The sequence below is a fragment of the Falco naumanni genome, chromosome 6 (genome assembly GCF_017639655.2).
Source record: "Falco naumanni isolate bFalNau1 chromosome 6, bFalNau1.pat, whole genome shotgun sequence".
Lineage (NCBI taxonomy): Eukaryota > Metazoa > Chordata > Aves > Falconiformes > Falconidae > Falco > Falco naumanni.
Window position 1 is genome coordinate 32656030 of NC_054059.1, and position 23098 is coordinate 32679127.

Here is a 23098-nt window from a genome sequence, read left to right on the forward strand (position 1 = left end):
CTGCAGTGCATAAGCAGCCACTGTGGTGCTCCTGCTACGTCAGACTTGCTGTGCTTCACTGTGGACTCCATGTGCAAATGCAGAGTGGTCCTTTATCCGGGAAACTGAGTTTTCCTAAAGGGTACTTAAAGCACATATTCTACACTACTTTCCACCCAAAACTCCCAAGCAGATGGACCCAAAAATTAAGGTGATAGGTCAGGTATAAAAGTGGTAGAGTTGGTAGGTGGCTTATGTATTTATGATCTCACAAGCTCATTTGTTTTGTTGCCTTGCTTTGCTGGTACTCTGATGTCCACCCCTGTGGGTAGGTTGTGGGATTAGATTGATGCTAGCAAAGTACTTTGGGATCACTCAGATTTCTGTAGGTGTGAAAACAGCTCTTTTTAAAATTGAAAACCTGTTATTAACCACACATCTTACAAATTGGTATGGCTAGTTAAATCTGCAGATTGTTACCTCTCCTGAGGCAATGGGAGTGTTGATATCTGTCAAAGGAAAAGCACAAACCAGTTAGCTGTGACTAGAAAATGTACATTGCCCTCTTGTGAAAACAAAGCTCCGCTGCAGCAATAGAAATATCCAAGGATGCATTTCAGTTGGAAAGTCAACATACTCTGCCACTCTATAAATGTAGCACAGGTCAGCCGTTGCTTTTGAATGACATCTCAGAGAGTGTGCTTATAGGACAACAGGACCAAATCTTTCCTATTTATGTACACAGAGTAGGGAAAAAAACCCCACCTTTTCGTCCTTTGACTGCAGCCATTCTGGATTTTAGTCACTTCATCGGCCTGCTGAACTGTACTGTCACTGTACCGCTGTGACAGCTTCACTTGTATTTCAGCTTCATGACAGGTCTGAAACACATGATACTGTGACCTCAAATTTGCATTGCATTTAAGCTTCAGTGCCACACCGTCCCTTTCTCTCCCTGTCATTTCAGATCATTAGCTAGAATAATTTGTTGTAGATTGCAGGTATTTATGCGTTTTACTGGAAATGCAGCAGGACTGTCTACTTCATCAGTAAATCTGGAAAGGTTATAGGTACATCATCAGTTAAAGACAGCATGAGGAAATAGCACTTTATATTTCAGTTGAGAATTAAAATCTTGTCCTTCACTGAGCTATTCAGGTATTCAGTCTGTAGTCATGCAATCCTTCATAACCCAAGAAATCACTAAGTGCTCACCCGGAATGGGATTCACATCATGCCTGCTGTTGGGATATATAACCTGTCTTGGGATAGATCATCCCATCAGGATGCAGCATCTCTTTCCATTGATGAAGAAGAATGAAGCAATGAGCTTTGAATTGGTATTTGTCAGGCTGACTGTCAAACTAAACGTGACAGACCATTTAAACACCATGGCTTACAAAAATATTTTTTCAGCAAACAGTGCTACAAAAATAAAGATAGTATATTCACAGATGACAAATGTCAGTACTGTGGTGCTGATTAGGAATGAGGACTGTCCACAGCTCTGAGAGGCAGTCAGAAATCTAGTGAACAAGAGAAGCCAGACATAAACATTTTTTTGGGGGGTGGGGCTGGAAGAAGTAGTGATGTTGACAGCAGGTACAAATGATTGAATTTAAGACCTTTCTGTGCCGGCAGGGCTTTATTTAGATTTAATTTAGATGTTTTTCTTCATGGATAACCTGGGGAACTGTGGAAGATCTACCTTTTTCTGTGCTTGCTTTGAGTATGCTCTCACTGTTCCCCAAATGAAGACGGCCAAAACCTTGACACAGGGAGTCTCCAACTGGCAGACTTCTGTGACAATATTGTTGACCTCTGGGAGCTTCCTAAGATTTGGTGGTCTGCTTGCACTCTAGCAAGAGAGACTGAGCTATCAGCGGTACAGACTTCTGCCAGCACTTCTGTGAGAAAGAAAGGACAGAGCCAACTCAGAGAGCAGTTTCTAATTGACCTTATTTTGGTGCTTTCAGAATTCCCTCTCCAGCATGCTCAGACAACCCAAAATACTGTTGCTAACTGCTAATGGTGTTTACTTGGGTGTGTGCTTAGAATGTTCAATTTGACAGCTTTGGTGCTGTGGCTTATGATTTTTCCTTTCTCGTGAGCTGTCTCTGCCCAGGGTCATAGCAGATGCTGCTGCTAAGTCTGCCCTGGCAGCTGGACTAGGTATCTTCTGGGTTCCACCCCAGGTTCACGAAAAGATGCCAGTATTGTATTTTCTACTTGGACCCTAGACCTCAGCCTGGAAAACAAGATTCTCCATATTTCGACAGCACCAAAAAGCATTGTCACCTATTAGCTTGGTAGGCTATGATTTTTCTTTAGACATATCCTGTCTAAGGCATATTTCAAGTTTCATCTCTCCTGTTAACAGCAACTGTGTACAGTTCTCCTGTGGGTTTTGTTCAGTAAGTATTTGTTACATCCTCAGAGACTGAATTCCCTGGCTGGTTTGAGTTTCCCTGGTCTTTGCCTGGGCAGTATTGTCACCCTTATGTATTTGGCTGTCACTGAGGAAAGATGCAAAGAATTTTGAGATTTCTTTACGAGGGAATCTGGTTGTAACCTTAGTTACTAAGATGCTGCCACCATTCCATAAATATTTCATGCTATGAGAAGGGGGAGGTTGCCCTATTTTTATGAGAGCATGAACTCTAAAACAGACAAAATGCCAGCTCTGTCATGTATTTTTAAAGATGCCACATGGAGTCTTTGTGAAGCTAGTTGCATTCTAGAGACAGCTGCCATAAGAGAGCTGTTGTTCATTGAATGCCTCTCACAGATGATTTATGAAGCATCTAGAGGCTTGAAAATCCTTTGACCATCAACAAGACCCTTTTAGCCAGGAGTGTGTTGGGAAAGGAATGCAATAGGAGAACAAATTCAGAAAAGCCCCCTTGCTGGAGAAGGTGCCTACATGTTACTTCAGTGATAACAGCAACCAGTCACGAGAATGCTTTCTTGTTTTATTTGCATCTTCTTGTAACTTGGGGTTTTATTTTTTTATTATTATTATTATTATTATTATTTGAGATTTTAACATCTTACTAGAATTAGGTCATTAATTTTCATCCTTAATTACATCTGGTCTGAAATGTGAGTCTATCAAATAAGTGTGAAATACATGTCATTAGTGTTCCTCTAGAAATAACTTGTCTCTAGAGAGCATTATTTGCAGTCAACTGATAGAGGAGATGTATAAGAACATGGGGATGTCAGGAATTGAGCTGTATCTCCCAGCTGTAAACTTTAAAAGAATGTTTTGGGAACTGGCATTTCCAAGAACAGTGTTTCTGGGAGGATCCCTCTTGGCAAGAATAAACCAGCATCCTTCTGCAAAGCAGTTGGTAGCATAGTAGTTTGGTCATGATTACATAGTTTATTGTTTAACCATTAATATCTACAGGGCTTTTTATTCATCTTTGACTCTGGGATTCAAGAATATTGAAGATGATGCAATCTGCTGCTCTTGTAAGATAAGAAAGAGAATTTACCTGAAGGCATGTATGACTAATCCTCCTTCAAATTCTAACCCCAATATTGAACTTTTTTTTTTCCTGTTATTGTTATTATTGTATTGTTGCATGCTTGCTGAGGACTGAGTAGCTGTTGCTGTGTATTCATGAAAGTCTACAACCTGATTTATTTAACATGTTTACCAGAATACTTGGGGGGAAAAGTCAAATCTATTACTCATTTTCGTTACTCAGTGTGGAAAAGCAACAGTTATTCCCCAGTGTGAGATAGTTACCATAATTATACTGCTGGGCAGCTCACATTGCATCAGTCTACGTATTTGAGTGTATTTTTGAGATAGTGTTTATTAATGGGAAACACTGATTTTGATACATTCCTGTAGTTATGCTTTGCCATGTCAATAAATAGACCTTGTATTTTGCTCCTTGCAAGTGGATTTAGTTGGGCATTCAGGGTTTCTGAGACTTTTTTTTTTTGTAGCTGAGGGGAAGAAATCAAGTAGATCTGATTTTGAAATGAAATTGCATTCAGCACTACAGTGAAGACATCAGTCTTAGATTTGTCACGCTCAGATTTTTATGCACAACTGAAGTGGTACAGGTATCTTCAGTTGGTCTGGTGCACAGAGAGTGACTTAATCCAGAGGAGAATGTGTAGCTACACTAAGCCTGTGTGATAAATAAAGCAACAAGGTATCAGCATTAGAGTATATTGCTTAAGTATTTTTTATTCTGTCTTCTTTTCAGCTGACTCCTAATTATGTTATTGGCACTTCAGTCATTATAATGGTGTCAAATAGTGCATACAATGAGATGACCCGGTGTTGGAAGTATGGGCATGGATAGTAGCTTTCTTTAAAGCGTGCATATTGAGACATCTTTTTTGTTAATATAATTTTGTTCACCTTTTTAGACAAAGGTAATTTTTAATTAAAGGTAACATTCTCTGTGGATTTTAGAATGCATTTTATACTACTTCTTTGTATGGTCTTACTGCATTCTAGTGTCTTATAGACTAAGTATATGAATAATGATAAGATCTTAAAGGAACCAAGTGGCAGGTAAGGTCTTAGCTGCGTGATTTATCTGGCTGCTCTACCCATTGTAGCTTTTTGCTTCAGTGGTGGTTTTCTCATGGCAAAAAGGAGCTGAAATTCAAAGCTGCCGTGTGCTGAAGGATTTAAGTTACTTCAGCAGGCAGATGGAGGAGAGAAGGTAATCCTGCCTTCTCATTTGCAATGCTTTAAATCAACAAGGAGCATGATCTAGTTTATACTAATGCATTTACAGATTTCTCTAAATTGAGCCTTTGTGATCATGGTCTGATACCTGGAAGAGTGGATAAAACCACAGAAATCCACTGGAAGGTGACAATACAAAGTTACAGCACTGAGGAAACAGAATCTGTGGGTAATTTTCCCCTTCCGAACATCTGGTTCACTTAAGTTCATCCCATAGAAGTCCGCATCCCCCAAGAGTTGATTAGGATAGGAGAGGTGAAACCTGGGAGAAGCTCTACTCTGTGGGATGATAGTGTCTTCTTTAGCTGGCCGGTTGCCTAAAAAGGAGACACCTTTGGGAACAGTCTCATACAGAGTATTAACTAGTGTTAATATCCACGTTTTGTCTGCAGTGGCTTTTGAGCACAGTCCATGCTAGTGCAACAAGAGCATATCCAGGGAGATAACATCTATATGTGAAAGCATTGATCCATATGGCCCACAAGGAGTTTTTCTACATCTCTTTCTACAGATTGCAAAGAATGTAACTGATGGGAAAAATAATCTGTATATGTTGAGGATTTTCCCTTCTTACACCATTTTAGACAAAGAAAAAGAATGTAAAGCTCCTTTACATCCTTCCATTCATCCTTTGAAAGTCTTTGTTCAAGATCCCTTCCCCTTAGGGGTATCAATCTGTGGACCTAATAGACAAGGAGACGGTGTACCAAAGAGCTGTCATTGTTTGACTACCTGTGGTTTCTTCTAGACCTGAAAATACATCTTATTTCCCAGAAGGTGACACAATGGGTTGTGTCATTCTCTTCTCCTTTCCCACCCTTGGCAACACTCATTGGGTTCAAGTCACAAAGATAAGAATTTCAGGCTCCTTGCACTGACTTTTCCTCTTTCTTTTTCTTGTATGTTGAGCTTTAGTGTTTATCCAAATGCTGCTCGGCCAAGACTCCTAGGTATTATGACTATCAATAACAGCAATAATAATGCTGTTATTCATATGGAACTGCATATGTGCACACCACTTCACTTAAAGAAAACTGGGGGGTTTCAGACATCGGTGAGCTCAAGAGTTGTCCTCCAATACATTTTCTCTAAGCAAGAACTGGTTTAGTCCACTCCCTTGATCTATATCTAGATGTACAAGTATCTCTCTAGATAGATAGATATCTATATATAGATGTATACTCATGATTCTTTGTACCAGAATGCTGGTATTTCAGAGATTTTTATATACTGTTACGCTTCTAAGTCTTGGCATTGGCTATTGAAAGGGTTTATGTTACAAGGGAAAGCGTAGATAGGAAAGAAAATACGTTATCTGTCAAAGCTGGAATCTTTAAACTGCACTGTGTTAACACTCCTTTTTTATTGTTATCCATAAGAACAGAATTGGAAGGGTTACAGAGGGATGGATCTCCTAAGTAGGACTGTACAGAATTTTCAGAAGGATAGCTGAAAACCTATTTGCTCACAGCTTCGTTGCAAAAGAAAAGCTTTGAGACAGGTCTTGCAGCAGTTAGAAATATAGGCCCATTTCCAATTTCAAATCATTAGAAACTTCATTATAGTACAGTTCCTCTGTGAGTGGTTGAATTGCTTTCCAACTCAGTACTGAAAATAAAAGTCAATAGGATATGTCTAGGGACAGTAGGGAAGAAAGGATGATGTCAGGTTATTGTCCACCTGCCCCTTATCTATATGCTAAGTATTGCTGCTATTGCTACCATCCTTCCTGCCTCTCATCTCTAACTTTGGGGTCCTTTCCATTCCCTTAGCTCTTCTCCCTTTTGTCCCGCATGGAAACCTTATCCTTCGGTTACCAACTCTGATCAGCTATCTGTTGTGTGCCAAGCCTACAAGAGTTTAGGGACATACGTTGTGTGGTCTCCAAGCAAGGACTTGTCAGGATTTACCCAGGTGGGTTTCCAAGTACTCTGTGTCATTAACTCTGCCTAGCCCTTAGGTGTTGTTAAACGTTTTGGGTACAACACAAAATAACCGCTTCCAGTCCGTTGCCTGTGGTTGTTGAGCACAGAAGGGTAAGTGCGCACCGCTGCACAGTGACTGACCGAGAGACTCTGTCTGTAGCCCACTTACTTGTCTTGTTAACATGTGTTCCTGTTGGGACCGAGCTGCCTGGGGGTGCAGGCTGGGGTTCTCTTTTCTAGCCTGTGATGGCTACGAGCAGCAGGCTACACCAGTTTTGGACGCTGTCAGCGCTTCCCAGTTTCCCTTCTTGAGTACTCCATGCTTTTCTCAGCAGAACAGGTTCTCTCAAGGTGTTTGTGATACCATAAAATTTTACTCTGTTTCCTCTTCTTTGGTCTTTCTGGGCTTCAGGTTGTAGTGTCCTACTGTAGGTGGAAAGGTTTATGGACTGCTCTACGCCCAAAGGTTTTGTGAACTGGAAAAGATGAGTCCCCTAATTCCTAGCTTACTGGAGTGAGCTGTGCTTGTAAGGGAATTGAGAATTCTCCTCAGAAATTAAAGTTATTTTTTAGTAATTCCTGAATTAGCAGGTTTTGCACGCAATATCCAGAAGAGGAATTCTGTAGTTTAGCACTCACAGAGATCTTGAGGTTCAGATATCAGTTCTCTGATACTCCCAGCTACAGCCATTTTACTTCTTTCTGCAGTTTCCTTTCCGCAGTACTGGGCTGTGACAACTCCATATGTATAAGCATTTTAGGAGGACATATTACATAAGTATGAGACATTCAGATATTTCAGGCATGGGAATTTTTTCTGCAGTTCCATCTGTATATTCATAAGATGGTTGTCTCTGACTTCAGTGACTCCTGTTTCAAATGCCTTTTTGGCTGGAAATAGCACTTACTGATGTTTCTATAGTCCTGTTCTTTTGGGAAATTTGCGCTAAGGAGTTCACAACACAGCAGGCACAGCATTCAAACTAATACACTGAACCTTTGGAGCCAAAACTTACTGGGAAAATAAAGCCTTTTTCAGAAATGGAAAGGAGTCAGATGATCTGTAATTGGGGGTGGGGGGGGAGGGTAGGAATACATGTCCCAGATAAGTGTATTCTCCATCTGGTATGTTCCCAGATTCCTAAAGAGATAACATGGTGTCAAGAAAAAAGGATGTTGTAATTAGGCTGGGGCATAGCTACAGCACAGCAGGACCCTGACATTATCATAGCCCAGTGCTATCACTGACCTTGGGGTAGTGGGAGACTCTGCCAAACTTAAAATAAATAAAGCGTTCCAGTGCTGCTGCTCAATTAAAGAAGATCAAAGAGAAATAACACTTAATTGGTGATAGTTGTGGTGTTAAGCACTAGCAATACTAATTGTTTTGATGACAGTTCTCTCTGAAGATTTCTTTTTGTTAGCACTGAGTAATAACCGATCTGCTAGTGTATTCACCTATAGCACTACCACAGCTCAATTAAGTTTCTTATTGTCCAAATCTAATCAGAGAAAAGCCAAGATTGAAAATCGATTCATTTCCTGCTAGTTATGACTAATTCCCCACAAATGTGAATATAAAGATTAACTTTTCAGGTTGAAAGGGTTTTTTTTTTAGAGGTAGACCCTGCCAGATGGATGTTTGAGAAGTGTGGCTTCTCTTTTCCCATCCATCTTCCTCCAAGCTCTCGGCATATGCTGTTTTTTTACTCTGGATCTTGCTTTATCATAGCCTGTGGTGTGTACTTGTTCTTTGGTCTCTTAACCCATGTTTCACACAATTGCCAACTCCTACATTGTCAAATATTTCTTCTCCGTATGCTTCAAATGAGCATTTCTGCAGTGGCTAAAAGCATCTGCAAGACAGGGTGGCTTAGTCCTTAACAATAATGTAAGAGCTAGTCACAGTTCATGGAGGTCTGGATAAGACACAGGCTCTTCTCTGTTCCTACTTCAGCCTGTACAAGTTGTGAATTTTCTCTGTGAAGGGGAGAAAATACTTTTCTTGGCTTTCCTAAATATTTCTTCTTTATGTGAAGAACAGCTGCTTATAAGCCTCCCCATGTGTCTATGCATGCATACGTGTTCACAGCATTAAAGCTACTGAGCAGAGGCATAAGCAGTAAACATCCATGAGGTTTGGCAGTTCTCCCCAGTTCTTGCTAGTTGTACGACTCCCACTGCAGCAGTATCTGAAATAGTCGTAATTCTTTATTGTATTTATCCTCGCAGTGCACCTCTGAGGTGGGGACATTTCACAGATTTACACATAGAGAACTGAGACCCGGATCTAAAAGGTCCGGTTTAGACTCTGGTCTTTGGTGGTCCTTGAGTTTATCCTTTCCAAGAGGCTCAGTCCTGTGGCTTGGGACACTCTGGCAAGCTGTAGCCAGGTGGTTGGAGGCAGTTTTCGTAGGTGGAATATTTCTGCCTTACACTGCAAATGCACTTAAGAGTGCAGTTATACCAGACTCAGCGTCTATGGGGACAAAAGGCTTGGAGGGCTTTTACTGTGAAGATTGCTCTGGGACAGTATATAGGTATTTTGGTTGGTTTTTTTTTTATCTTATGTTCCTGTACTGTTCCTGCTCTGCAACTGATGTGTTTTCCCTGATGTCGTCTTTTTTTTTTTTTTTTTTTTTTTTTTTTTTTTTTTTTTTTTGTATTCACCTTGCTGTAGAAAATCCTGTGCTGGTTTCTGCTTTGCAGCAATGAATTTTGCCAGTGTTGAAATGTGTGGGTCTGTATCCTGCCAGCCTGAAGCCCAGATTCATGTGTATCTATCCATTGTAATCCTGTGGGGTAATTTCTTTCCTGATACTAAGCAAAACATAATCAGACTCATTTTTTGGGGCTGACTTGAGAGAAGAACTTGATTCCTCTGAAGGAAACTGGCTGGTAAAAGCCATGCAGGCCTGCAGTACTAGGCTGTGGCATTGTATGCTCCAATTCTGCATTTTTCCAGTGGGTCAGCCCAGTGGACCTTTTGTCTGTGTAAAGCACAGTAAAAGGCCAGAGCGGAGCCAGAAAATAGCCTTTCTCTCCGACACTGAGCAGGGACTGACATACTTTGGATGTAAAGTGCTTTGGTACACGTATGACAAGCTGGAAGGAGATAATAACCCTTCACAGGCTGACTGGGAGAAGAGGGAGAAGCTGGAAAACTGATAATGTTTTGATCCCAATAAAGGCAGCTGTAGGAGGAACACAAAAGGAATCTGACTTCTGAAGCAGTGTCGCTGTATTAACATGCAAAAGAAAAAAATACGTCAATGCAGTTGCTTCATTGCTTATTCTGTCAGCAGAAGCTGCAGTCCTACACACGAACAGGCTAAATATCATCATCCGCTTTGGTAATCTTGCTATTACATCAGTTACATTTGTGGTTCAGAGTAATACATTGAGCTTGGTTTTCAACAGGTACACATGCAGACGCAGTAGTATCATTTTTATCCATTTATTTGTATTTTGGAAGGCAGAGGAAATACAATTCATTAGCCATTAATGGAGTTTGTTAGGGCTGTGCTTGCTGTTTCCAGCTTCATCTGCAAAGTGAAAATAGCTTAGAAAAAGAAATTAAGCTAACTAACTAGCCTGGAAATACATGCAAGATGTGGTTGGGCAAGGCTCTAAGCTTTGAAATGTACTCCACAAAGCCCTGCTGCTATTCCAGGCAGTTTACATGTGGTGTTAACCCACAAGACCCAGCCAACGGGCCTGTTTTCTTCTGGCTGTACCTCTGCTGGAGCAGAGATTGGGGATCTCTGTCAGCCCCATTAGTGCAGCATTTGCTTCAGCTCATGTGGAGATTAGTGGCATCAGTGCTGTAGCTGGGCGTGAGCCATTGTGGGAGCTTTTAGACCTTTCCTAGGATTTCTCTGCATAATGGAGTGATAGTGCAGGGAGGGGAGGAACAGAGGATATGGACAAAGTTGAGAAGAGGGTCCCCATCTGTACCACAGTTCTGAATAACACATCTGGATCTGTTCCAGCATCCTACCTCTAGCTCAGTGCAGAAACATCATCTGATTCCACCCCCTGGAATTTCAGTAATAGAATTAAATTGTTGTAACCCTCACTTCATTTTCCATGCATATGAACAAGACAGCCCTAGACCTTTCAAGGGCGTGTGATGTGCCTTTCTGTGTTGATGTGCTGCTCCTCTGTGGCTGAGAGCTGCGAACAGGACAGGAACATCTGTATCTCTGGGATCCAAATCCCTTAATGCTTGATTAAATTGTTAATATAAGCATGCATAGCTGCTGAAATTACTTCTGCTTCTGTGAAGCCAAATTCTTGGGTGCTCATTCATTGCCTGTTAGGTCTCTGCAGTAAACTTCAGCCTCTGAGTGCTCTGAGACTGAAATCCTCAGTGATTACCTAAGTGCATCTGAATGCTTTTCATTTAAAGGGCAGTTGGGGATAGGCACCACAGGACTTCAGCACAGTAAGGTGGTGTAAATTGCCTCTGGGAACAGGATCTCTGAAGTCTAGACAGAAGAGTTGTGTGACAAAAGGCTTTGGAAATCCACAACTAAAACATTTGGACACCTCAGAGATGGAAAACCTGACTATGGAGGTTGATTGCTTAGTACTTTTAATTGCCTATATCCCTTTGCGGGTTTTGCCATGATTGTCTAAGGGCCCTTGGGGGCCTGGACTTGAATAACAACATTTGGATGTGTTTCAGTTCATTGAAGATCTCCTCCAATGAATAATAACTCAAGGAAAACCTTTGACAGAACTAGAAAGCGGTAAGGAAATTCTTTCAGATTGAGCATCATCATAGGCCCAATTCAAAAGCCATTGAAGTAATTGATTGTTTACATTGGCTCATACTGCTAATAATATATATTCTGCTTGGTATCGTAGTGGTTAAGATGCAAGTGAATGAAAGAATTGTGAAAATTACCTGAGTTAAAGTAGATTTTAAAATATATTTAGTGGGGGAAATACTAGAATTCAAATCTTCTGTCTCCCAAAGCAGTTTCTTAACCGCTAATTTGGTTTTTTTTTAAAAAAGTTCGCTCTCTTTCTGATCCCTTTAATATTAGTTCACACAAGCTACTCCCAGTTTGGGAACTCATAGTTCCCTGATATGAACTGGGCTGTAGCTGGGCTATCTCCTGAGCTGCCCATGCAGTTTGTCTCAGATAGAGGAGGGAAGTGAATGTGGGGTTTCCACCTCCAAGCTGAGACCTTTCAGTAGGGAAAAAGATGTTGTGTCATCCCACTGCTGTGATTTTGGAAAGCCTGTTTTGTAGGCAAGCTCTGAAAACACTTGTTCAGCAAAAGTATGTGGAAGATAGCTGGGAAGAGTCCTAGTCTGGGGATTACAGGAACTAGAAGTCTCCCTGGTTAGTACTGTGAAGACTAACTTTGGAAAAAAATGCAGAATTTAAGCTTAATGATCCCTCTGCCCCACCTACAGCCAGACACCTAATTTGATTGCTTCAGATGACTCTTTGGAGAAGCCTCTGTCCATTGACCAAAGAGCAATGCACAGCACCAATCCAGGGTGATGCTGTGGCGCTCTCACACACAGGCGTTCCTGCTCACAGCCCCGTCCTGCTCTGTGTTGCCCTGTTCCACTGGTCCCCTCCTCATCAGTGCCACCATCCTTGGCAGGATGCTCTCTGCCAGCCCTCTCCGCTCCAGCACTGGACATAGAGGCAGCTCACAACACTTCACATCGATTTCACTGGCATTACTCCGAAGAATAAGGGTGAGACATAACATGGATAAGAGGGGCACATTGTGCTTTATCCATTCTTAATCCACATACCCTCAGGAAGTCTTGAAAATGTGTCTTTATCTGTTTTAAAGGTATATCTGTCCTGACCTGCCCTTGAGCTGTGTATTCCCAGGGCAGTCAAATCTCTCCCAGAAGAAGGACAAATGTACTGACTGTGTCTTTGTGCTGCTGTGGTTATGCTCATGCTGAAAACATGAGTTTTCAGTTTTGTGCAAAGAGGTGCTGGCAGGCACAGGCTGCAGCCCTACAGATCACCCTGGTGCCAGGGTGGCACAGCCCGGTACATCTCTTCCCCTTCTCATGCCTTAACTCATAAAGTGCAAGACTACAGTAAGTTACAACTATTTTTTCTAAAGTAGAGAATTAAAAAGTAATCTTTTCTTTTTTTCTTACATCCTCAACTCCTGCATTTGTACTGCTGGCAGGAACCCAGAGCTTTGTCCTCTTGAAAAACTAGAGAGCAGCAACCTGCTCCCTAGTCATCACAGGCATCCCTCTCAGTGACCTCACGTCTGAGGATCTGCAAGATCGGGCTTGGCCAGCAGCTGTCAGTGTCTGGGTTCAAATTTGAGGTTTGCTATAAAAAATACCCCTTTGAGCTTCTACCAGCAACCAGACTTTGTGATTTGCAAAGTGCTCGTGTTCTCCACTTACAAAGGTGAACTGAGTTGCCTAGCAAACTTACTAAAAGGATGAAAGAAAACACTAAGGAAGTAGATTAAAAGGGTAACTAACTCCTTCCTAAAGTGTAACAGCATCGATTGTGTAAGGTTTTTCCCATGGGAGCCAACAGTTAGGCTTGTTTCCACGTGCCAGCCCCTGATGATGCTCCCACTGCTCCTTGCGCTGGCTGTGCCCTACTCGTTCCTCTTCACCACTTCAGCCCTCAGCAGCATCTGGCAGTGCTGAGCCCCGAATGGGGCATCTCATCTCCTGGGTGAATCAGCGGCTGCTTCTTCCATCTTCTCCAAGCCTGGGATACAGAAGCCCTGTACTTGCTCCTGCTCACCTGCCTCCCGTTCTGCGCTCCAGCTCCCACCTTGGTGCTGGAAGCTGTGACCTTACATCAGTGACCAAGTTGTCACCTGAGGATGTGTAGGCAGTGAGTTTAACTTTCCGTACACTATGCTAATTCTGGTTTTCTCCATTTTATATCAGAATTTCCCTTTTAATAGAAATGCATCTCAAACGTGATAAAACATAGCATGAAAACCAAAGCACTGCTCAGGCCAGTCTATGGATTTGCTCTACCCCACCCTACCAAGGAAGGATGGATCCTTCTTTTTTGGACCTCCCATCACAGGGGAATTTGGGAAAGTATATTGCTTTTTGTTTTGTTTTTTCTTTATATTTTAACCATATGTTAAACCTTTAGCCATATGCTTTAGCATATGCTTTATGCTTTTTCAGTAACTCCCTCCCAAAGATGATCTGAATACAGTTGGTTACAAAGTTGTCTGTGAATGGCATCACTTCAAAGGTGCTAAAGCATCTGCGCAGATAAATATTTCTAGGTATTTGATCAGTTTCCCCAAGACTTAAGTTATGTATAATTTGTAGATGCTATTTGCTAGATATTCTTATTTCAGGACCATTTGAAAGCCCCCCATATACCAGAAAGGTGTCTAGAAACACTCTGGAAGCTAAGAATCTGCAAGACAATCTTCTCCAGAATTTAGAAGCGGAATATGTAGGATTTTTCTTTCTTCTTCCTTTTTCCTTTCCTAATTGGTAGTTGTCCCTAGAGATAATACTTTCTTCACACATCGCCGTGTTGATCTAACTGGTCAGATGCTGCGCAGGCCAAGCAAGAGGTAAGATTGGAGAAGCAGAAACAAAGGAATATGACCAGTGCCTGGTCATCTGTGGAACTTACTGCTGTAAAAAGCCCAGGCAGGTGTTGTTTGTCTTAATTTTTTGATTAAAGGGGTAAAGCAGGAGACAATGCTGGTGTGTAGACTGCACTTTTCAATGGTACCATGGCTCCAGGAGAGAACTAGTTGCTTTCATAGTAGATTTCTCATAGATCGATCACCTAGACGATGGTTTGGAGAGGAGGCTGAAGGCACCGACTTGCCTAGTGGCTGTAGCCTCTGAAAATCCTAGTTGTGTTTCTTTACTTGTTTCTGAGGCATTCACCAAGCTTATGCCAGAGTGCCATATGAGGCGGACTAAACTGCCCTCCTCATGTTCTCGCTGCCAAAAATGCATCTTTGTCTTCCAGAGACTCTTGTCTCCCATTGACACTTGGCTCAGACTAGGATTGAGGTAGTTAGTCAGTGCCATTATACCTTCCTGAGGTCTCACTGTGTTTTAATAGTCCAATAATATTTTACCAGAGCTGGCTTCTTTTGCTCTGTAATTCTTTTGGTTTGCGTTCACTCTGTTTCTTATTTATGAATCATTTCAAAGCAGGCCAATGGAAGTCTTCAAGTCAACTTTAAAATCTTCAAGTAGGTTTTTAAACAGGCTTTGACAATGTTTTTCCAGTTGTTCTGAGCTAAAAAATAATACGAACTGGCAGGTACAGGCCAGAGAAGAGTGCCTGCACTCCCTAAAGGACCTTTTACTGCACTTGCTCCCTAGAGGGAGGCAGAGATGAAGGGGTAAAAAAGGAAGAGGCCTTAGCTCCATTTGTTCACCTTGCTAGGCTGTAAATGCCAAGGCTTAGCTCTGAGCGGTGCCACTGCCTTCCTCACCTCAGAAGAGAAAAATTTGTTGTCTTGTCTGTGATGAAAAAATCAGAACGATGCTTTTCTCCCTGCTATGTGAGGTTAATGGCATGACTGGAAAAGAGGTAGTCACAGCTTGCTTTAGTGGGAGACTGAATGATATATTCATGTTTCCCCAAGAATAATTTAGAAATGGTCTTCAGCATCTCCAGCCACTGACCCCTCCTAATCCCTGGTTTTGTTCTTGTGCTCTTGAGTATTTTGGGGTGTCTGCCACTTCTTAGCCATTTTTGTAGGTGAGCTTCTGCACTGTAGTTTGTTTTTTTGGGTCGGCTGGTACATTTGTACCATTTCTCAGTCTGGATCATAGGAGAAAGCACCTGAATGTATTTTGGTTCTCTGGACAGCAGAAAGGACCGTCCCCTTTCCCTCTAGCTGCTTGCTTTTCTGTTACAGAGACTGTGGTGTGACAGTCACAAAAACATTGATCAGGCAGCATCCTCAGCAATAGTCAGCTCTTAACAGAAACACTTGGAAGACTAAAATTTTGACAGATTTTGGTTTAAAGATTTAAAAATCTTTGAACAGCTACTAGGTTCCCAAGATTGCGGGGGGGGGGGGGGGGGGGGGGGGGGGGGGGAAGCAGTGGAGTCCCTGTGGAGCTGCAGGGCACAAGAGCCACTGCGTAACTTCTCACCAGTGGTCTGCAGAAGCATCACCTATCTATACATACATGTAAAATTAAATATCACCTATGCTCACATCTGCAGTTGGAACAGATGCTGGGGGAATGGCAGATCATGAAAAAGAGGAAGCAGTGTGCAGGATTTTCAGTAACCTGCGAATAACATTCAGGTTTTCGATAACATTCACGTAACTTTGTTTTGACACAGCTGAATGTAGGACTGTGAGCCCAAAGGACCATCCAGCTGAGGGAGCTGTCTTTACTTTGACAAAAGGTTGAGCTTTACACTAGAAGAGCAATTCAGCAAGGTCTGATAGCTGCAGTCACTGCAGTCCTGAATTGGATCAGAGAACCCACATATCTTTGTATGTTTACAAACCCAATCATGCTTACCATACCCAAGACCAAAAATTTTTAAAGGTCAAAAAACAAAGCACAGAAAGAGCTGCAACAGTACCTGGAGGCATTTACAGCTCCATCAGTTTGGATTATCAAAACAGAAACTAGGGCTGGGTTGAGTACAGGCATGTGAGTTACGTTTTCAGGAGACAATACCCAATGCATCCTTCAGCTGTTGAAGAAGGGGCGTGGAAGCAGTGGGTGGATGATGATCCATACAACGTCAGATGAGAAAATCACAACTTTAACAGCGATGGATGTTAACATGGACAAAATACCGCTGGAATGGGTAGAGTGGCCTTCTCTGTTGATGCCTCCACACCATGCTCAAATAGCTTCACAAGAAGGTCCTTGGGAAGTGAGATGGGCATATTTGATACCTCTTCTGGGATAATGACGTGATTTGCATCTCTTTGGGGGTAATTCCCAACAGGGCAATGTTCTGAATGGAGGGAGGTGGGCAAAAGTTAACCCTGCTCTCTCTTTTGAGGGGAAGAGGCAGATTTGACAATTACTGTAATGCCACTGAGCCAGAGACGGGATTGTATCGTACCTCTTCAGCAATGGAAAGGTTATCCAGAATGGTGTCTGAAAAGCTGCTATCAGATAAAACAGTAAGTTTAAAGGAGACTTGCAGTTTAGGACCCCTTTGGCAATGCAGGAGTGGCTCCTGACATGACCTGCATGGCCACAGAGTGCGAGCAGCTGCCTGCTCAGTTTTGCATTTTTTAGGGCAAGACACAGTAGCCAAATGGTCATTTGGCCTCCTCAAAGGAAAAGCAGCAAAGGCTTGCCATGTTCTACATCTGTATTTAGTCAGAGAATTAGTAGTTCTCATTTCTGTATATGCTGTGAGATCCCCAAGATCCCCCATGAAATTTGAGTGTATTCAGGAGCTTTCACAGCTGACCACAGCAAACATCAGCCTGCAGTGAAAGCTCTGGATGGGGAAATGGAAAATTGCAAAATGCAGATCCGTTTCCTTGGCTGCCACTGAAGTTTTTCCTTCAAACTTCCATTATTAAATGCAATACTTACTAAGAATTGGAATGTTAAAAAGCACAAAATGAGATAGCTGTCAGATTGGGAGCAAAACGTTTGTGTTCTAGGAGCATGAAGACCTCCATAAAATTGTGTGTGTATACATTTTTGTGTATAGTCCCTGCACTGCAGTTTAATCTCCTTTTCCTAAGAGGTATGTTTTCCTGAGTCTGGGCCACAGAAGGAACTGCTGCTGTCTCAATTGTCTTGAATTATACATTTCCCAGAGGAAAAAATACCAGCAGAAAACCTACATGTTATGGTCATTTAAAACATTTCATTAAGCTAGTCACTAGCAGCGTTCACTGATAATGGATATTAAACATGAAAAGTATTGTTTAACTGCATCTCAGTTCTCATCTTATGTTCTTGTACTAATGTTGGTTGGCAGAAGAGAACATATGTTCCTGGCTTTTTATGCTGTGTGTGTATTATTTTTTTTTAATAAATGAAGTTATATAACAACAAACCCACACATCTACTTCGTTGCAACATGTCAAGAGCTGGTTCTCCCAGGCAGAAAAAACACTGCTAAAGTGCACTGTGATTGCTGTCAGAGATACAACAACAGAGAATATTATGTAAACTCTCTTGTTTTGCACCCAACTTCATGTTAAGGTTCATCTAGTTAATTTAGTTTTAGATATATTTATAATATACTTTGCAGTAAACTTAAGAGATTTTTGTAGAAGTAAATTTGTAATAATCATTACACTGTAACTTACGGAAGCTTACGTTGCAGATCTTCAGCTTCACACAAAGCCCACCAGCAACTTTTTATAAATGCCTCACATCTGCATTTTGGAGGCAGGTACACAGCTTGCTCCCTTGCATTGCCCACAGTTCTATTTATTATTGTATTTTGCAGTTCTTTCCTTACGGAGATGCTTCAAAGTTTGCCCAGCACGCCTTCCGAACCTTTGATAAAAACGGAGATGGGACCATTGACTTCAGAGAGTTCATTTGCGCGCTGTCCATCACCTCACGAGGCAGTTTTGAGCAAAAGCTGAACTGGGCCTTCAACATGTACGACTTGGATGGTGATGGTAAAATTACAAGAGTGGAAATGCTGGAAATTATAGAGGTGAGATCAGTGTAACGCTCAGAAGTAACATGTCTGAACATTAATAGAATTTGATTACTTGTTCACATATAGTTTAGATTTTGAGCACACAAAAGGTTGTAGTGCATCATTAAAAGCATATATTACATGCCTTCATCCTATACTAACTCATGTCTAAGTGGTGCAAGCTCACTAATGTTTTAACAAGTGTAATCTTTGAAAATTGCAGGAAGTACATATGTGCATATAAGCTTTTAAATATCGAGAGGTTTGGTTTTTATTGATGGGTTGGGTTGGTTTTTTTCTGATGAACAGATTAACCATGAGAACAGCACAGCAAAGTATTTACAAAGCCCATCTCAAAATCACTTGACACCCATGAAATTACTGGTTTGTAGCTGAAACCTTACCGGAGATTAACTTCAGATAATTACAGAAATTTACAGGGATAACAACACAGTATTTGAAGTGAGCTCTCACAGATGGGCTTTAGGATGACCACAGCATATAACAGGAAGGATAACGTTTACCACCCACGTCATCTGCAGGCTACTCACCACAGTAGTTAATACCAGATTTTGCTCACACGTACACATAGAAAGCTATTAAAAGGTGACAGCTTCTAAAAGTGATTATTCTGAATTTATGTCAGATATTTCAATGGAATGATTAAAAGCCAAATAAACAGTTGCCCCAGAGAATAGATTGCAACGGTTTTGCACTGTGAAACAGAAAACCCAAGAAATTCATTCTGGGATGCAAAATGCAACGTCTGAAATAAATCTGCATCTAAAGAAAGTAAAACACATTCTTCTTTAAGTATATGGACAGCAGATTCTAAGAAAAAAAACCCACAAAATTAAGGACACTGGCCATCATTTTGTTGGGTATCTTTCCAGAATTTGATCACATCAAGAAAACATTAATTCACATGTTGAATTTTCCGTTTGGTTTCTTTCCAAAGGCCATCTACAAAATGGTGGGCACTGTGATAATGATGAAGATGAATGAGGATGGTCTGACGCCTGAGCAACGGGTAGACAAGATCTTCAGTAAGATGGATAAGAACAAAGATGACCAGATCACACTGGATGAATTCAAAGAAGCTGCAAAGAGTGATCCATCCATTGTATTACTCCTGCAGTGTGACATTCAAAAATGAGCTTGTGTACAATGAGTCATAGACTGCACAGAAGTTTAATGTTCCATTCAGTTTGCAGCTATTTCCACACACACAAAAATTTGCTTGGACTACCTATAAATGGACTTGCTTCTTGTGTTTGAAACACTTGTGTGCATGAGAATGTCATTTGCTAAAGAATTTTAAAAGTATATATTATAAAAATAAACTGCCACAACGTGATGTTTGCAATGTCATTTCATAACAACCCTATTCCTCTGAAGCCTGTGCAGCAGTCCTGTGCTGCAGTGAATTATATTATTTATTGTTCATGTTTTACTGATGCTAGCTCTGTGTCCTCCTAGACTGAGTAATGTTAGTGACACTGAATTCCCATGGCAATGTTAACTGTTTATTATAAATCATGTCACCATTCTGCTGTAAAGTAGTACTGGACAGACAGAGGGGAAGAGTTCCTCAGCTCTTAAGTCTGATCCACACATGTGCTTGTATTGTCAGTGGATATAAATGTACTTCATTTGCATGCCTTTTAGGTTTGCCTTAATTCTTACCTCATTTGCATCCCTTCAATCTGGAAAGAGCTATGTCAGAGGAATGCAGTATATAAAAAAAAAAAAAATCCTGCTAAAATGATCCCTTTAATTAAAAACATATATATAAATATATATATATAATGTTTAAAATATTGTTTTATTGGAAGTTTAAAGGTTTTATTGGAAGTGTATTGATCTCTGCCTGAATTTTCAAAAGCTTCCACAGAGGTTGCAATATATATGTCCCAAAATAAATTTATAACATTTGACCTTTTCCCCTAATTCTTATTTCATATCTTCAGCATGGTAATAGAAAAAAAGCTCATTTTCCTTAATTATCTATCACTGTAATACTGGGAAATATATATTTCATTATGAAAGCATGAAAAAAAACTTCCTTGCACTCACTCACGCACTTGAAGTCATATTATATAAAACCAAAAATTGTAGTTCTTGTGTTTACCAACAGAGCAGCTGTTTATCCTCGAAGATGCTAATCCTACTAGACCTGTGCTTACTTAGCTTTTTAAGCTAGCTCAAAGTCAAATACAGTTTATTTGCTTGACCTAAACCTGGTCTTCTAATGTTTTTCCCTCCTTGAGTAAGAGTCTTTGAGCTACCCCGGTTTTAATATAAACAGACATGTTGAAAATCATTACTGAGAAATTAACCATAACGTGTGATGATTGAGAAGGGATAGTGAAGAGAAGCACCTTCCTCCTCAATTCTATGTGCATCAATCGAGTTTATCTTTATACTATGGCAAGTGCAAGTTCAGCACAGCCCTGGGAAAGCATCGAGAACCAGCAGACTGCAGAGATTGCAGATAAAAAAAAATAATCTTTGCTACACCACATTTCCCAGTTGCTTTAAATGGTTGCTTGCAGGATTTAAAAAAAAAAAAAAATTGAACATAGTACAATTGCATGTTTGATATTTCTTCTTTACCTTATGAAGAAACGAGACCGTATTCTTAATAGCTACAAGTCAAACAATAAAACATGGCACAAACCAAATCATTCTCTGTATTTTCAAATTTAAAAAGTGCAACTCACCTTAAAATTGAGGGTAAAAAAACCCAACAAAGTTTTACACATTTTGCTAACAAACATGGGGGGGGGGAACACAGAATCAGTTGCCACAACACAGCCATCCTCTCATATTTAAGTTTCTTTGTATTCCAAACAAACAGCAAAAGGCAGAAAATTCAACTATTTTTAAATACCAGAAAGTTGCTTAGCCTACCCAGGTAACAGTCTTCGCAAATTAGAGAATGGTACACTTTGTACCTTTGGCTGTAACTTAAAAATAAAACACATATTCTGCAAACGTAACATACATCTGAGAATGATATGCCCATTGTTTCCACTTAGGCTTAAATTACTAGTTGTAGAGAGGATGTTGAACTTTCCTGGGAATTTACGCCTCTCTGGTTTACGTGTACTTATCAGAGCAGCAGTACCTCATTCTACATTTCCCTGCACCTTGAATTTATATAGCTGGACAGGCTCCGTTTACTTTAATGCAGCATTAAGCAACATACGGCCATCCAAAACAGCCAGCAACTCAAACACAGTCACAAAACGTAACATTAGCACTGCAGTTCTCTCTCTAGGTAACTGGTACAGTAAACTTAAAGCACCAAGAATAAGGTAGTTTTGAGACCTCACAAGAATCGGTGCAAAAATAAATGCATCTAAGCAAGTGCTTATTCAGAACTAATCCTCTACCATGTAAACATTTGCTTGTAATAATTACACAGTCAAGCATGCATTTTCAAGTGCAGTGGTAGATCAGAATAAATACAATATATTGATTTGAACCAAAGACCAGAATTGATGCCAACTGCTCCAATATTTCAAGCAAGCCTATAGAAAACTTGGGAGAAAGCTGAAGTGTTGGCTTAGTAGGAACGCAGTAATTTTTCTTGAGCTCTTTTCTCAATAGATGTCTTGATAAAAATACTAGTGAAGATAAAGTCTTCCCTCTCTCCTGCCTCTGCACTCTTGCTTTATTTTTTGGATGCTGAAGAAAATCAGGTGGAAATAATTATATGCCGTTCTATTATTTCATATTATAAAAGTCTGAAACATATTCCAATTTCATCACAAAATCCAGTCAAACTATGTGGTTCATGGTGGCATAAGAGTATCAAGGACATCCCCGTACAAACTGGGCTTGTGTTCTAGACAAGTTTTACCAAGTGTGCACTTTGTATGGTGTATCCCCCCAAGTATTTTCACATAATCCTAACATTTTAAGTATCTTCAATATATATTCCATCAAATCACAGGATTTTACAATTGTTTAGTTTGGTAGGGACCTCCAGAGGTCTATTGCGCAGATCCCTGCTTGAAGGAGATACAGCAGTCTATTTAGGCCCCGAAAGCCTCCAAGGATGGACGTGCTCTTCCTATCTTCATCATGAACAATCCCTGCCCCTGGTTTATCCTACTTCAATTTGACCACTGTCTCTCTTCTGCCACACACTTCAACAACAAAAAACGCCGACCCTGTAAACCTCCTCAAGGCTGCCGTGAGCCTGCTGGCCCATTACCCTGGGCTTTCAGAAGGAAACATCTGAAGCTTTTTAAAAAAAAAAAAAAAAATCACTAGACTTAATTCCTACATTTAGAATGCACTAGAACTGCAGCTACCTTTCTCAGCGTATTTCCTTCAGTTCTCATCTAGCATCCATATTTTTGAAATACCTACAAATTCTTGCATAGTAACTGAAAGACATCAGAGAACACAAAACACTGTACAGCACCTAAAACCAAATTCAGCTACAAAGCCAAGTTAAAACTTAGACTACAGTGAGTTTACTGAGGAACTGCTGATGGTAAATAACTGCAGAAACTGCAGAACTGGTTCTCTCAATAGTCTGTATGGCTTTTTATATCCACCTATTGAAAAAAAAAAAAAAGTATGTCTAATGCCTGAACTCTAAAAATTGATTGTTTTTTAAGAGCTCCCAACAACTTCAAGTTCCTGGAGAAAGGAGAACGGAAGAGAAAAAAATTAATTCAGGAGTTTGAAAAATCTGGTTCTTCTTTCTCTTTCTTATCCCCAATAAATGCCTGTATTATTTCAATAAAGCAAGTGTATTTTAGTTTAACTGCTGTAGTATAGTCCCAGGGGAAGACGGAAGGGGAGGGGGGGACAGGAACACCCAGCAAAAT

General features: G+C 40.7%; 1 protein-coding gene across 2 annotated transcripts in view; it reads left to right on the top strand.

Annotated features, from left to right (window-relative positions):
- VSNL1 (visinin like 1) overlaps positions 1 to 20807 on the top strand; it is a 93085-nt gene extending 72278 nt beyond the window's left edge. For both annotated transcript variants that reach the window (XM_040598924.1, XM_040598925.1), the window contains exons 3-4: positions 18048 to 18263; positions 19207 to 20807. In XM_040598924.1, the coding sequence (XP_040454858.1) occupies positions 18048 to 18263; positions 19207 to 19404 (414 nt within the window). In that variant the 3' untranslated portion in view covers positions 19405 to 20807. The remainder of the gene's footprint in view (positions 1 to 18047; positions 18264 to 19206) is intronic.
- The last annotated feature ends 2291 nt before the right edge of the window (positions 20808 to 23098 follow it).